Source organism: Aegilops tauschii, chromosome 2, assembly GCF_002575655.3.
Source record: "Aegilops tauschii subsp. strangulata cultivar AL8/78 chromosome 2, Aet v6.0, whole genome shotgun sequence".
In the NCBI taxonomy this organism is placed as follows: Eukaryota; Viridiplantae; Streptophyta; class Magnoliopsida; order Poales; family Poaceae; genus Aegilops; species Aegilops tauschii.
In genome coordinates this window covers 585384897-585401284 of record NC_053036.3, presented here as the reverse complement: position 1 = coordinate 585401284, position 16388 = coordinate 585384897, and the positions used below count along the sequence as shown (strand labels likewise).

The 16388-nt window shown below is 49.1% G+C and overlaps 4 protein-coding genes across 4 annotated transcripts; 1 reads left to right on the top strand and 3 right to left on the bottom strand.

Annotated features, from left to right (window-relative positions):
• Window positions 1-404: 404 nt before the first annotated feature.
• LOC120961914 (anthocyanidin reductase ((2S)-flavan-3-ol-forming)) lies at window positions 405-2183 on the bottom strand. The gene is made up of 6 exons (XM_040399856.3): window positions 1900-2183; window positions 1662-1828; window positions 1387-1587; window positions 1130-1289; window positions 809-1025; window positions 405-726 (listed from the first exon to the last, which is right to left on the bottom strand). Exons 1-6 carry the CDS (start codon window positions 2159-2161, stop codon window positions 579-581), a joined length of 1155 nt encoding a protein of 384 aa, XP_040255790.1. The 5' UTR covers window positions 2162-2183; the 3' UTR covers window positions 405-578.
• A 1093-nt stretch (window positions 2184-3276) lies between these two features.
• On the bottom strand, window positions 3277-5156 carry LOC109736128 (anthocyanidin reductase ((2S)-flavan-3-ol-forming)). The gene is made up of 6 exons (XM_040399857.3): window positions 4865-5156; window positions 4613-4779; window positions 4240-4440; window positions 4007-4166; window positions 3714-3930; window positions 3277-3612 (listed from the first exon to the last, which is right to left on the bottom strand). The coding sequence occupies exons 1-6, from the start codon at window positions 4998-5000 to the stop codon at window positions 3465-3467; spliced, it is 1029 nt and encodes a 342-aa protein (XP_040255791.1). The 5' UTR covers window positions 5001-5156; the 3' UTR covers window positions 3277-3464.
• Window positions 5157-8817: 3661 nt separating this feature from the next.
• On the top strand, window positions 8818-9611 carry LOC109736127 (uncharacterized). Its single transcript, XM_020295345.3, has 2 exons — window positions 8818-9087; window positions 9261-9611. Exons 1-2 carry the CDS (start codon window positions 8938-8940, stop codon window positions 9369-9371), a joined length of 261 nt encoding a protein of 86 aa, XP_020150934.1. The 5' UTR covers window positions 8818-8937; the 3' UTR covers window positions 9372-9611.
• A 1868-nt stretch (window positions 9612-11479) lies between these two features.
• On the bottom strand, window positions 11480-15193 carry LOC109736129 (putative disease resistance protein At1g50180). The gene has a single exon (XM_020295346.4). It carries the CDS (start codon window positions 15111-15113, stop codon window positions 12240-12242), a length of 2874 nt encoding a protein of 957 aa, XP_020150935.1. The 5' UTR covers window positions 15114-15193; the 3' UTR covers window positions 11480-12239.
• Window positions 15194-16388: the final 1195 nt, after the last annotated feature.

Below are 16388 nucleotides of genomic sequence, written 5' to 3'. Positions count from 1 at the left end.
GGGCGATAGACCGGAGGGTCAGATCGTGCTACTTTCAAATAGGGATCAAATCATATGCTAATCTTTGGCCACGAGATTGAAACAGTGATTTTGGTCACTAAAGAAGGTCAGCTGGTGAGGAAAAAGTAATTCAGGAGAGAGAGAAAGAGAAAACGAAGAAGCCTCCTTCTGCATTGTGGGAGATTTTAATGGCGGTTTATCTACGTGCACGATTATGGCTTTTTTCACCAGGACTTGAACCCTGGTGTGCTGGAATACCGCTATCCCTCTAACCATCCAACCAATATGTTAGTTCGCGACACAACTAGATTATGGCTTTTTTCACCAGAACTTGAACCCTAGTGTGCTGGAATACCGCTATCCTTCTAACCATCCAACCAATATGTTGGTTCGCGACACAACCATTATTCGAAGAACGTTCATGATGTTAGGACATGCCGACATGGAGCCATCACTTTCCATACAAGTACATTTTTCATATAAACTGAACACCCACGTTTCATCATTTGTGTACTTCAGGAGACTAAGCTTATTTTGCTTCCAGCGCATCGTCTGTTTCTACGATCGATCATACGTACTTAGTAGGGAAGGATTCCCAAGGCCCTTCCATACTCGACGACGCTGCCATATATCCCGTCCAGGTTATTGTACTTGTACTCAAACCCTTCCTTGACGAGCTTCGCCGAAGAAATGCAGACTCTCGGCTTCTCGGGGAAATCTCTGAACCTGAAGATAAGCAATCAAAACACGTACACATTGACAATGCACGAGCTTGAGGACTCACCATGGCCAAGACATTGGTGCGTACCTATCTGTATTGACCTTGTACTGCGGGTACTTGGCAGCCAAGAAGCGGGCAATCTCGACGACGGTGGGGTTGAGGCCGCACACGATGTACCTCCCCGACGCCGCCTCCTCCTCCGCGACGAATATCTCCGCTCGGCAGACGTCGTCGATGTGCACCATTGGGATGGAGCCCGTCGCCCTCTCGATGTGTTCCAGGGCGCCGGCATACGCATCATCCCCTAACATCATGGCATGTAAATAAAACTCGCATGTAGTATCGGTCCGGCAGCGTGTCTGCTGCTGGCGCTGTGTTTTGATTCGGTTCGCTACAGACAGGCCTCACCTGATAGCAGGGAGAGGATGGTGCCGACGCTGGTGAGGTCGTTCGCCGCCGGCGCCTCGCCAACAGTCACGGCAGGGCACACGGTGACCAGGCTGACGCCGTTCTCCTCCGCGAACGCGCACGCCGCCTTCTCCACAAGCACCTTCGAGACAGAGTACGCCTGCGCGAGCGAGCATGCATCACCGTTTCATCTGTCGGTGAAATGATTCAACAGATCGAGAGCACTCAGAGTGCATATGTCATATGTGTGTGTGTACCCAAGGACCGGTCTTTGTTGATCTGAGGAACTCCACGTCGGACCAGGATTCCTCGCCGAGGACATGGCCGTCGCCTTCCAGCGGCCGGCTGGACACCGCCGCCACCGACGATGTGAGGACCACTCGCTTCACCGTCCCCGCTCTCACGCACGACCTCATCACGTTCAGGGTCCCGTGGACGGCCGGCTCGATCACGTCTTTCTGCCATCGCCAGTTGAATTATAAGCGGTGCGCGATCGCCTGAAGAGTGCGTGAGTTTGGTGGTTGTCGCTTACCTCGGGGTTCTCTGGCATGAGGGCCACCGGAGCGGCGACGAGGAAGGCGTAGTCGCAGCCGGCGACGGCGTGGTCGAAGCTGCCCTCTTCGCTCAGATCGGCGCGGAAGACCTCCAAGGGGCCGAGCGCTGCCAAGGCCTTGAGATGCGCGTTCTTCTCCGCGTCATCTGCCATCAGTTTCATTCAGAGACAGAATCCCTCCAGCGGAAGTGAATAGAGATCTAACAAGACAGATTACCGGGGTTTCTGACGGTGGTCTTGACGGCGTAGCCCTTCTCCAGCAGCATCTTGATGAGCGCCGACGCGATGTACCCGCTGCCGCCGGTGACGCACGCCGTCTTCCGCCTCGTCGCCCCATCGCCTGCCGCCGCCGCCATATCGCCGATGATCACTACTGACTGAGCTCTCTTGTCCTGGCAATAGCTCGAGCACGGGGCTCTGTTTCTCTGGCGGCTGATGAGAGGTAATTCGAGCATGCTCGCACCTCCACGTGCGTGCATTTATGCACAGATGTTTGCCACGCAAGTGGCGATGGCCAGCGGTGGCAGCAACAGAAGAATGCCGACGACGACCATACGGTTATCTCTTACCTTCAAAGTCCATAATGACGCGCTGCCGATCAAAAGCGAATTGACCACGCAAGTCGGGATGACCAGAGCTAACGGAAGGAGGAGGAGAAACCACTTTCCTTCTCTGTTGGGGTCAATGATCGATCCTTCTCAACCATTTTTCCTTTTTCCGTTTCTTTTTTCTTTTTACCTTTTTCTCAAAACATGTCTACTTTTTCTAAACACATTGTACATTTTTATATACCCGTGGCACATTTTTTGATACACGTTGAACATTTTTCAAATTCATATTGTAAAAAAATTAAATACATGTTTCCGAACATTTTTTCTGATAAATGTTAAACTTTTTTAAATGGGCATGAAACATTTTTTTAAAACCACGTGAACTTTTTTTACATTGTTATAAACATTTTCTAAAATGTGAGAATTTTTTAATGTCGCGTTATTTTATTTGAATGGTATGAACATTTTTTTAATGGTACAAAATACCTTTTTTGCGTTATGCGAACATTTTTTATACATTGTATACACATTTTGGAAAAACAATCACATACATTGTCATGAAATGCGTGAATATTTTCTAGTTGTCACAATCATTTTTTCTAATGCTACCAAAATTTCTTAAAAGTTGCGGACACATTTTTTAACACGGCGTTAACTTTTTTGGAACATGTGGTGACCATTTGTAAAATTTAAACAAAATTAATTTCCATTTTAAAAATATAAATAAAATTATTTAAACAAAAAAGTGTGCTAGGGTGCCAGTGCTCCTCTTGCGTGTTGGGCCGCCCATTTTTGGAGTACTGCAGGTGACGTTGCGCTTTTTGTCACAGCAAGATATACCTAGTGTCTTGTTTTTGGTAGTTCTAGTGTCTTGTTCGGGTGGCGAGGCGGCGACTTCGTTCCCCTCCTATCTTCGCTACGGCGGTGGTTCGGCGAAGGGTGTGTGGACGTGTATCTCTGACAGATCTTCTTGGATCCGGTCGGCGTTGGTCTTCCATCTAAACCATTGTTCCGAGAACGTTCCGAGCAGATCACAACAATTGTTCCGAGAATGTTCACAATACCATATATCACTTTTCATACAAGTATGTTTTACAAATCATTTTTCATACGAACCAACACCCACATTTCATCATATATGTACTTTAGGAGGCTATAAGCTTATTAACCAGCAAAAAAAGAGGATAAGCCAATTTTGCTTGCAAGCGCATTGATTCTTAGATCCATCATACTAGCACGGAAGGATTCCCAAGGCCCTTCCGTACTCGACGACGTCGTCGTATATCTCGTCCAGGGTCTTGTACATGAACTCAAACCCTTCCCCGACGAGCTTCGCCGACGAAATGCAGACTCTCGGCTTCTCGGTGAGACCGGCGAACCTGAAACAATCAAATCGACCATTACATACGCATCCACGCCACGATGCACGAGCGTCGGAGTTCGCCATGGCCACAGAGCTCGTCATGGCGTACGTACGTACCGGTTGGTCTTGACACTGTACTGGGGGTACTTGGCCGCCAGGAAGCGGGCGAGCTCCACGACGGTGGTGTTGACGCTGCCGCAGTTGTACCGCCCCGACGCGGCCTCCTCCTCGGCGAGGAACAGCTCGGCGCGGCAGAGGTCGTCGATGTGGACCATCGGGATCGAGCCGGTCGCCCTCTCGATCAATTCAAGTTTGCTGACCCTCGCATCATCGCCTGACACCATCGATCGCACGCACGCCATGTAAAGCACATGTACCGGTCGCGCACGTAATTTAGTTTCAGGCCTCACCGGAGAGCAGGGAGAGGATGTCGGGCACGCTGGTGTTGACCTTGGCCGCCGGCGCCGCGCCCACGGTGACGACGGGGCACACGGTGACCAGGCTGAGGCCGTGCTCCAGCGCGAACGCTCTCGCCGCCTTCTCCAGAAGCACCTTGGAAACAGGGTACGGCTGCGATAGCAAGGCGGTGAGCGTCAACTGTTCGTCCGTCAATGAAATGATTGAACAGGTTGAAAACGCCTACCCAAGTCCCGTTCTTTCTCGATCTAAGGAACTCGACATCCGACCAGGACTCCTCGTCCAGGACATGGCCGTCGCCTTGCAGCGGCCGGCTGGAGACCGCGGCCGCCGACGATGTGAGGACGACGCGCCTCACCGTGCCCGCTCTCACGCACGACCTCATCACGTTCAGGGTCCCGTGCACGGCCGGCTCGATCACGTCTTTCTGCCATCACCGTACAGATTCAACGGTGTGCGGTCGGCAAAAAGGTGTCAGTTCTTGGCGGGCTTCAGAATTCAGAGTGGCAGTCTGAAGAATGCGTGTCTTGTATACTGGAGTACTACAAACTACAGTAAGAAGAACTGATGGCACAATGAGCTTGGTGGTTGCCGTTCACCTCAGGGTTCTCTGCGTAGAGGTTCACCGGGGCGGCGACGAGGAAGGCGTAGTCGCAGCCGGCGACGGCGCCATCGAAGCTGCCCTCTTGGTCGAGGTCGGCACGGAGGATCTCCAAGGGGCCGAGCGCCTGCAGATCCTTGAGATGCGAGTTCTTCTCCATGTCATCTGGAATCCAGAAATCAAACCATAGTGCCAATCACCCACTGAGGCAAAACAAACAGAACTGAGAAGAATCAATCGATGGTCAAACCGGGGTTTCTGACGGTGGTCTTCACGGCGTAGCCCTTCTCCAGCAGCATCTTGACGAGCGCGGAGGCGATGTACCCGTTCCCTCCGGTGACGCACGCCGTCTTCCTCCTCGTCCTGTCGCCCGCCGCCGACGCCATGTCGCCGGTGATCACTTGTACAGGTACAGCTCTCCTGGCAACTCAAGCGCCCGGAGTTCTGTGTCCCTCTAGTGGACATGAGCACTCGGCGAGGAAGGCAGGTCGATGGGGATGGCAAGCACCATCGACCGACAAAGGCAGGGCACTACCTGCTCCACATCCCAAAAAAGCTTTAGCTCCTGCATAGCCTATTCTGTATTATTGTACTTTTTGGAAATCACCTAGATTTAGCGTCAAAGATGTCATGGCCACAAGATGTACTACCTCCGTCCTGTTTTGTTGGTTCTTTCGTATTTTGTGTCAAAGTTTCACCATAGATTTAACCATCAAAATGTTAATGCATCTAACCAAAAATTATATCGTTGAATTTGTATTTGAACATAGTTTCCGATGATATTATTTTTACTATGTATCATCTATATTTTATTAGTTAAAATCATGGTCAAAATATGACATAAATATACAGGGGACTAATAAACTAGCACGGAGGCAGTAGTATGAGCGTCAAGATTCGTGTGCATGTGCAGGCTGGCTCGCACGCGCTCCCTTTTTGCCGCCTCGCTAGTTTTTCTTGTTTGGTCGCTGCCTTAGAGCATGTCTAGTAGTACCCTCAAATCCTCAAATCCTCAAAAATAACCGCTTTTTTACGGATTGAAACAAAAAAAACGCAAAGGCTAGAACCCTTTAACCCCTAAACCTGTAAACAATTTTAAGGGTTAGAGCCCGGGTCGCTCTCCCAGCCTCTAAAAGTGAGGGCTGGAGAGGGGAAACAACCCCAACCTCTATTTGTCTGTTGCGCATGCGCGGGAGGGAAAAATCAGGTTCGTCGCCCGCCTCCTCCCTTGCCCCGCCCGTCGCCCCGCCCCCAATCGCCGCTGGCCGCCGCGCGCCATGGAGCCGCCACCCGCCCCCGTCCTCACGCCCGCCTCCTCCCTTGCCCCGACCGTCGCCCCGCCCCCAATCGCCGCCGGCCGCCGCGCGCCATGGAGCCGCCACCCGCCCCCGTCCTCACGCCCGCCTCCTCCCTTGCCCCGACCGTCGCCCCGCCCCCAATCGCCGCCGGCCGCCGCGCGCCATGGAGCCGCCGCCCGCCCCCGTCCTCACGCCCGCCTCCTCCCTTGCCCCGACCGTCGCCCCGCCCCCAATCGCCGCCGGCCGCCGCGCGCCATGGAGCCGCCGCCCGCCCCCGTCCTCACGCCCGCCTCCTCCCTTGCCCCGCCCGTCGCCCCGCCCCCAATCGCCGCCTCCGTGACGTCCACGTCGGCCCAGCAGCCGCCCGTCCCGAGCCAGGCGCAGGTCGCGTCGGTGGTGGCCGCCACCCACGTCCTCAGCGCCAAGCGGCGACGTGCTGGCCAGCACGTCGTCCCTCCGCAGCCCGCAGTCGCCCTGGCCCCCGCCTCCTCCCTCGCCCCGGTGGCCGCTCGCCGCGGAAGGGACCCCGATCGTGAAGAGGACCACCTCCCAGACGAAGACCGCGCCCGCGCCCCCAATCGCCGACCCTCCGCCCGTCGTGCACGAGGTGCTCGACGGAATATTCCGTTATAAGGGTTGGGTTTGAGGGTTCTAGTATTTGCCCCTATTTTTCAACCCTTGAAAGTGTCAAAAAGTGGCACTTCTCAACCCTTAAAACTGCTTTAAGGATTTGAGGGTTTGAGGGTTCTACTAGTAATGCTCTTAGTAACCCGCAGGTCGCCCAAGAGCGACCTGGTGCGCACACTCCCTCCGGTGTAAGTATGGGCCGGCCCATTTTTCTGTTTTTTCCTTTTTGTTTTTGTTTTTATTTTCCTTTTTTTGCTTCTTTTTTCTTTACTTTTTCGTGAAATTTATTTTTCAAATTTGTGAATTTTTTGTTCATTGAGCTAAAAATGTTAAAAAATCAAAAAAATCATCAAATTTAGATTTTGTTCATTGTACTAAAAATTGTTCATCGAATAAAAAAAGGTTCATAAAATTAAAAAAAATCATCAATTTCAAAAAAATTGCATCGAATCAAAATTTGTTCATCATTTTTTTTTCAAAAAATGTCTTCAACATGTCATCAAGTTCAAAAAAATGTTTATTGAATTCAAAATTTGTTCATTAAAATTCAAGAAAATGTTGATCATTATTAAGAAACACTCATAAAAATAGTTCATAAAAATAAAAAATGTTCATTCTTTTGAAATCATGATTTTTTTTTGAATTCAAGAACTGGTCTTGGATTCGCTGATCTTTTTTGAATCCGTGAACTTTTTTGAAAGCAGAATCTTTTCAAATCTAAAAAAAGGGGGCACCTCATGCCCCACATGGTCCGGCCCAGAAGGCTCACAGGGGAACGGGGGGGGGGGGGGGGGGGGGGGGGGGGGCAGAGGGTGTCCTGTTTCCTGTCGCGCAGGTTGCCAAATAGGAGCACCTCTAGTTTTCTTTTACGAGAATAGGAGCACCCCTGGTAAGAGGCCTATTTTCAACAGGTGGTTTGACGGGTCGATGGAACCAAAGGGACTTTTTTCTTTTGCGTCTAGGATTTGTTCTTTTTTCTCCTTCAGTTCGAGTTTTTGGGTCGTGCTTTTCCCTACACAAGAAAAAGTATGCAGACTCATGAGAGTAGAAGTTTAAATTTTGATGCAGATTCCTTAGCTAATTTTCCGCTGTCTTTGGATATAGGTAGACATGTTTGGTTCATTCAAGCACATGATATTGTAACTATTCCTCTAAACTTATTTGAATAAAAAATCATTATTTTCCTTTTACATAAAGAAAGATTATGCGGACACGGCATTTTCAAGGCAAACATGGGTGCAATAGCTACAATTTGCCCGACTCAAGAGGGAGCTTACATTGGATCCTTAGTGGTGATTATCAGGCGCAGGGATCTTATTGAACGTGAAACTTTAGAGGCTTTGGCATGCGCAGACGGATTGTCTTTGGGTAGTGATGTGTACCTACAAAAAATTCAGATTGCTAATTAGTGTCATCTGGGAAGCTACTTAGGCCATACTCCATCCGTTTCAAGTTACTCGATCCATATTTATCTAGACACGAATGTATCTAGACACTAAACAAGTATAGATACATTCGTATTTAGAAAAATTCAAGTCAACTAATTTGGAACGGAGGGAGTAACAATGAAGCTACTTTTGTGATCCGCTCGTCACCGTCATTTATCGCCCACGGTTGACGTCGTTGTAGCGCCTCCTCATCCTCCCAGACATGAAGGCCGAGAAGTGGAAGAGGCGGTCTGAGGCACCGCCGACCATCTCCCGCACTTGTCAACCCTTTGCCCCGCCTCGGGGTAGCGACGCCGCACCCAGCCGCGCCGTGTCGTCTCCATCTCTGAGAGCAAGTATAATAAGGTACAGTCAGCAGGCTGTAAGGATTAAAATATTATATATTTGCTGAGTTGGATGAGAGAGAAGAGGAGAGAGAAGGGAAACGGGCTGTAGATTAAGAGCCGGCTGCAGCACGTGCTCCAAGAAACAATGTAAGATTATAAGGTGGGCCATCCATTAGTGAAGTAGTACTACTTTATAAATAGCTATTATATAGGTTGGCTATATAAATGATGTGGCAACTTCATATGGCTCATTGTTGGCTATACTATTAATCAGAGCATGCTCTGGCTTGTTCCGGCCTCACGCCGACCAGCACGTCGCCCGACTCGGTGCTGCGCGTTTGTGCATGATGAACCGACGCGCCAAAAATTTCCAGACACCTTGCTAATGGCAAACCGGGCCCATTCGCCAGCGAAATCCACACCCCGTCCGTCCGTCCGTTCTCCCGGACACGGCTCCAGCATTTCAACCCCGTTAAATTCCGCGCTCAGGTCCGGCCGCGCCTTCCTTCCTGCAGCGCTATATAAAAAACACTACGCGGCTAGCCGTCACCTCCGTTCCAGCCTGCCCTGCCCAAGCAAAGAATCCCCCCTCGTGCCGTCCCTACCAGCCAGCCGCCGTCGACGATGATGTGGGGCGTCGCAGCCGCCGTCGCCTCCGCGGCCGCCGTCGCCGTGGCCTCCGGCGCCGAGCTCCTCGCCTGCGACTGCGCCCCGACGGAGCCCGCCGCCGCCGTCGCCGTCGGCAGATGCGACGAGTTCCTCCTCCGCCAGCGGGTACGGATCACGGCCTCCTCCCTCACCCGCCTTCTCCCTAAATCCTCCCCTCCCACCCTCCGCAAAGAATCTCCTCCTTCGATAGCAACCCGCTCTCGATTTTGATTTGGGATCACGACGGCGACGGACGGCTTCTTGGACTGCTCTGTTCTTACATGTTCCGCTTTCCGCAGGAATCCTCGGCGCCGAGCGGGGCGAGCGGCGGCTCCGGCACGGACGACAAGTTCGCGCCGCGGTTCGACGGCCTGCGCTTCATCGAGACGCTCGTCACGGCGCACCGCTGAAATCCCCCTGTTTCCTCAGGGGATTCTTTCTCTCCGTGCGATTCGCGGGGAGAGGCGAGCTGCTACCCTATTGATTCGGCGATTGGCGGCCAACGCGCCGCCAGATTTTTGCTACTAGGACAAATTGAGGTTTTTGGTTTCTTTTCTCCCCTTTTTCTCTTTGCCGATGACGATTGTCGTCCTATTGTTGTTGAGTGATGCGATTGAATTGGAACCTTCAAGTGGCTTGTGATGATTGTATGTACTTTGCCAGCGCTGGTTCTTTACCTACCTGATCCGTCGTGCAAGCATGGTATGGTATGGTATGGTATGATTTCACCTCCAAACTTTGCCATTCTCGTGTGTGGTAGGTCTGCTGTCCTCTGCTTGTGGTTGGCCTCGTTCCGGGATTGCCCCTTTCCCCACTTTGCTGCACGCGTATCACACGGCTTGATGTTTGGGCTGCATCCTGTCCATGGCTTTTGGGGTGAAATTAGTAGCAGATAGGGCCCCTGGATGTGTGGTGATGATTACTGATTATGCTTGGCCAAACTAAGATCTTTTTAAGCAAAGATAGTGGTGAGAAATGGGAGTACTAGTATGATGATGTGGCTCCTTGCCGTCCATGTCTGCTTCCCTGTTTGGCTAACCAGTTTCACCTCATCTTTACTTGTTTCTTTGTGTACCACAACAAGTAGAACTCGTTTTTCATGTCTTGTAGCGTGCACTTGTACTAGATTTTTGTGAACAGATTTGGATTAAAGACATCAAAAGAAGGCGGGCATGACTCTAGTTTTTGAAGGTCTTGGGTTATCGTAAACATTCATCAAAATCATTGTTTCTATACTGATTGGTTCATGAACATACATTGAGCACCATCGGAACCAGAAATTTGGAAAGGAGCTGGCCGCTATATATAATACATTTCAACATGGCCAAATCCATCCGCACCTTCTATCTTCATTAACGTCAAGTGTTACAAACATAAGAAAGAATTGCCCAACATAATCTGCTATAAAAGTCAACAGTAAAACATGGGTCTGGATGCCTTGGCACAAATGAATAGAGAAAAACATGGGTCTGGGCAGTCTGCTCACACCTTATATATGCATCACGTGTAGTGATACAATGGTCTTCATCATGCATTACTGTTCAATGTGGAAATCATTTTAGATGGCAACATGAGAACAATCTGCTATGAAGTTTAATATACAATGTTTGTGGGGTCGACCTAACAAAAGTGAATATCGGTTAGCAAAAGGACAACCATTATATTTTACTTGCTATTTCCCATCAAATACATTTCACAGCTATCATAGCATTTTTTTAGTTCACCGACTCCAAATGAATGCATCCCAGAACATTCGGAAATGAGCATAACGGATTTACCATACTTCATGTCACTCCCAAGGAATTCATTAGCCCTTCCGGGGATGCTTTACAGAATGACTATGTCTTGCAGAACATAAATACAGTAGGAAGAAATATCATATGTTTTGCAAGTTAATCTTAATGAAAGAGCAAATTAAACTACATGTTAATCATAATGAAAGAGCAAACTGCACTGCACTGACAAATAAACTTGTCTTACCAGAATAGTAGTTCAGTCAAAAAGGAACGTGATAGATTCTTCTTTTGTAGTGGGATTGCAGAACATTGCGTTTATAAGCAGCCATACATCATGAATAGTTATATATTTTAAAGATTTCAGAATACTGCGTTTACCAGAATAGAGTAAGCAAGCACAAAACAGAGGATTTTAAAATGTATCGCTCCGTTCCTAAATATAAGTCTTTGAAGAGATTCCACTATGGACCACATACAGAGCAAAATGAGTGAATCTATATTCTAAAATGCATCTAGATACATCCGTATGTGGTCCATAGTAAAATCTCTACAAAGACTTATATTTAGGAACGGAGGGAGTAGAAAATAGACACTTAAGCCATACATAGCTACTTCGTTGCATGAGCAATAGCTATTAAAAGGAAATTAATGACTCGGACATAGGGAACATACCACAGATACAACATCATGTACAGAGTACTTATTAAGCAGTCGATCATCAGTCATAATGTCATACACAATGGGAGTAAGGGAAATGTCAGAGCATGGAAAATTGACAGTAATTTCTGGTATAACAAGTTTTGCAAAGTCAGTAGTGCCATTTGATTCCTCAACAATGTGCGCATAGGAGTTCATAATATGATGGCAATGTCAACCCCTCGTTGGTCAAACCATCCAAGCACCGCTCTGGTTGTATAAACACGAGTAACGCCTGACCACAGCGTTCAGAAGGTGTCCACGCCAATAGCGCGTGGGATATGCCACTTGCCAATCGACAAGGCCTCTCATTGCCCCGTAGAAGCAGCGACAGTGACAAGGGTGTCGGAGTTTCATGGGCGGCAGCATTTACAACATTCACGGGAACACAAATGTTTCCACTACAGAGCAGAAGCACGAACAAAAAATGCCCTTGTCAGAAAGCATGGAATAGATGTTTCATGGGCAGCTAAGCCAGAGCAACAACCATGCATCCTCTATATGCTGCACATTTGGAATTGCAAGCATCAAATTTGGAATGCTGTACGTTGCCGCATGAACAGTATTTGGCTATGCTGCTGAGCTACTGAGAAATTCTCATTTGGAATGCTGTACCCTCATTTCATTTCATAACAGAAGTCTGAAGATCTTGTGTGCAGGTAGTACTTCTTCTGGCATTACAAACGCTGCATCAATCAAGATGAGACCATGAGGCCCGGTCAAAAAGGATGAGCCCATTATGAACTATTTGATCTTCTGCAAAGGTATCGAATGAGTTATTATGGGAGGAAAAGAGTACAATGAAGTTCCCTAACCCAGTACTTAGACAAGGATAGATTGAAATGATTAATCCATCTGTCTGATGATGACCTCGCACACCCTCTCCTCTAGTTTGCTAACATTACTGGAGGAAATAGTGTTCCCATCCCAAGAGGACCGTTTCAACAGCAACGTCTGAAGTGAAGTCGCATGCAACAGTCCTAGAGGAGGAAGGGACATCCCAGTGAAGCTCGATATAAGATTCAGATGAGTTAGTGAAGGAAATGCCCCAGCTTCAACATTCCAAGACTCAACACTTTTTATGCCGTCAATTGTCAGGCGGCGCAGCCTAGGAAATCCTCCCGCATTGCATGTCATGCTGTTCCATTTGAAAGCGTTGTCTTCCAAGACAAGCACCACCAGATTCGGAAGGACGCCCAGCACAGGCATTGGGTCTTCACTCAGTTCAGAACCTATCAGCTTGAGCTTTTTGAGGCCATGAGGGAGCTTGCTTAGCTGGCTATCCCCGTGCTTCCACCTTCCAGCCAGTTCTAGCACTTGAAGATGCCTGTGGCGTGAAATGCTACTGATGAGTTGCGCAGAGAAGACCTGCCCTCGTATTCTGCTCTCAAACAGTTGCCTTCTACCAGTAACTTCCCAACTCTCCAAGTGTATGAGCACGGCCTGCTCCATTTGCTCCAAAGATCTTAAGAAGGCAGCCCATATTTTCTCGTTTCTGCGAGCAATAGAATAGTTTGCACTTCTAGCCCTGCTGCGTTGCTTGTGTGAAACATAGCTCTTGACATCACAAAACATAGATACTTCACACAAGTACAAAGTCTGCAACGAGCCAAGGCATCTAACCTCCGGAGGAACCCAGTGATTGACCTCGCTAAGAAACAGGTGCCTCAAGGTTGGAATATTCCAAAAGAGCCGCGGTAGTGATTTTACTGTTGACCCTCTTGCATCCAGAGTTTGCAAGTTCAAGAGATCGCTAGCTGAGGAAGGAATACCAACCGATCCACTGCCACATTTTTCTAATCCTAAATATCTTAGATGTATCAAGTTGCCAATGCCAGATGGTATTGACTTGAGTTCTTTTAGGCCATAAAGATCCAGTACTCTGAGACATTTCACCCTGCACAGTAGTGATACTGCTGGTAACTTGAAAAACACTAACAAGGTGCGGAGCTTTGGCATGGCTACATTAATCTCAGTACATCCAGCAAAGTTATGGAGAGCAATTCGGTAAGCCGTTATCGAATCGGAGGGTGCCTCAGAATCGGTCGGATTACTCCAAATATTGAATAATCCCTCCCTCCTTGCCTCTGCAATACCCCATTCACGAAGCACATCGTGGAGAACTACACTCTTTATTGAGCCATGCCACTTGCTCCTTTCAACAGTTTGGAGCATACATCTCTGTGCCAACTCCTTTATATATTCTCTTGCTGTATCTTCCATTGTCCGATTCAGCCGATGTGGAATAAATCCTTCAGATATCATCAGCTTGCAAAGTTTTGCTACGCGGATGACATGGTCCTCTGGAAAGGAGGCTACATAAAGAAAGCATGATTTCAGTTGGTGATTAGGAAGGTCATTGTAACTTTTAGCTATGATGTTCCAGACTGGCTCGTCATTCATGCGAGCTTCCCAGTCTAGATTATCAACCAATCCTGACCAAATGTCATAGTCCAAGTTCCTTGAAAGATAACCTCCCAAGACCACAAGAGCAAGCGGCAACCCTTTGCATTTCACTGCCAATTTCTTTCCTATCGGCATCAACTGTGATCGATTAGCACTGCTTACATTTTGATACTCTGGAAAGGACATCTTCTCAAGCAACTCCCAGCTCTCCCTCTCGTTCAAAAGCTTCTTCTCATGAATGCTTTTCATCCTAGCGACATGCTTTGGGACATCCATATCCCGGGTGGTCAAAATGATTCTACTACCATTGTTCACATCCGGCAAGACACCGAGGATCCTATTTATCTTACTGTAAGAATTACTCTTCCAGACATCATCCAACACTACAAGAAATCTTCTATGAGCGAGGAACTCACGCAGAAGTTCCTTGACATCCTCCTCGCCCATATTTTCCAATTCCTCAATGGCTACCTCCTTCAACCTGCCAGCAATGTTTGTGTCACCATCACTGATTGTTCCCTCTCCGTCCTGGTCCCCCTTCTCCTCTTTAACTATATTTTTCCTTGTGATACCCATGATCCTCCGAGCAATATCCTTGATCAGATCAAGAAAGCTGTACTTCTCAGACACTGAAATCCAACTCCAGGAATGAAAATGTTGTTTAACACGTGGGTCGTTGTAAATTTTCCTTGCAAGCGTGGATTTGCCAGATCCAGCCATCCCAACTATGGAGACAACACAAATATGACAAATCTTATGATTCATCAACTCTCTGAAAATATTATTCCTCTCCTCATGAAATCCAACAACCAAATTACTATCTGCACTGTTCCAGCTGAGGTCATAAGGGATCACCTCCTCTTGCTCATGGAGGTCAGCTGGGACGGCGGTGTCCTCCCAAAGGTCGGCGATCCCGTAGGCCACGGCGCCGTCGGAGATCTCACGGATCCTGGCCCGGACGCGCCTGATGTTCACGCCGAACGTGTGAAGCGCGGCGACATCGGCGCACCACACAAGGGCGCCCGAGAACCCGAGCCGCAGGCGGCGGCGGCGCGCGAGGTAGTCGGCCTCCCCGAGCGCGTTCTCCGCGTCGTAGGCCGCGGCGCGCACGTCCACGACCCAGTTGGTGAGGCGCGCGCCGTCTCGGCCCCCGGCCCGGCGCCTGGCGTCGGCGTCGCGGAGGAAGCACTGCATGCGGCGGAGCTCGGCCCTGAGAAGGTCGGCGTCGGCGTGGACGCCGCGGAGGAAGGCGGCCTCTTCGGCGGCCAGCGTACCGAACGCGCGCACCACCGAGGCCACCGCAGATTCCGCCATGGCCGGCTGGCTCGGCTCAGCTCAGCTTGCAGTCGGAGTTGGAGACCCTACTAGAATTGGGGAATGTGTTCTTTGTGCGAGATGTTTTCTAGGAAACCGGCGGAGCAAACGAGCAGCTTCCTCGGAAGTTTCCATTTCTCTTTTCCAGCAAATTCACAGGAGCCTTTTCTTTTTTCACACATACTCCCTCTGTAAACTAATATGAAAGTGTTAAATAATTATTTAAAAATGTCCAACACATTTTTTCCAGTTTAAAAACTGCCCAACGTCTTATATTTAGGAATGAAGATAATAAAAAAAGAAAATTCATTATATAATAAAAAAACTGGTTGAAAAGCGATACAATTTTATCTCATACACCCCGGCTTTGAGGCTGCGCTCAAAGCAAAGTGATGACCTTGTCGCCTAAGGGCATCATCAATGCACGGACGCTCGCAATGTCTGGGCAAGTCGGCATGTAGAAGCGCCACTGTGCTTTGAGCTCGTTTCCTAAGGGCATTTCCAATGCGGGCGCTAACAGCCGGGCGCCAGGATTTATTCCCAGACAATGAGCGGTTACGTCGATTAATCCTGGCATCGGCCGCTTCCTTGGCGCAAAACAGGGAGCCGGGCGCTAAGCCCTTTTCTTTCGTGAGCTGAGATGAGGCGCTGTTCTCACTCCAAATATTTAGCATCGTTAGTTAGCGCCTGGCATTGGAATAGAAGGCGCTTAGCCCTTTTTCATTATTCTGGTATTTGTTTTTTTCTTTCTGTTTAAGCGTCTAGATAAGCACCTCCCATTGTAGATGCCCTAAGTGCCCGCCTCCAAGTAATGCATCGACCCAAAAAGATAAACAGGAATGACGTATTAACTACCAAATCACTGGGAAATTAATCCCCGAGCGCCCTTTTGCTTAGCGTCTCCATTGTACGTGCCCCAAGCGACCAAACTTGACACCCTACATCAAGATCCAGAGCCGCTGCTCGGGCTTACAATCCTCAACAACGCACACATACCAACTCTGAGGTGCGTACCGGTCAACACCCTGCAACTAAAAACGTACTCCAAAACTGGCGCTTCGACTTTCAGACCGATCCCAAGGCTGCACCCGACAAACTAACAACTCTACCATCAAGTTCATTAGACTTGACCCCCTCAACACCAATGCACTGTCCGAAGTCGCCACTCCGGCTTCCACACCATCCCCAAGGTCAGACCCACGCCTAGTTGAAGACAAAGTTGCAAGACGACACCAACCGGTGACGCTTGACGAAAGACCGGATCTACAAGGCAAC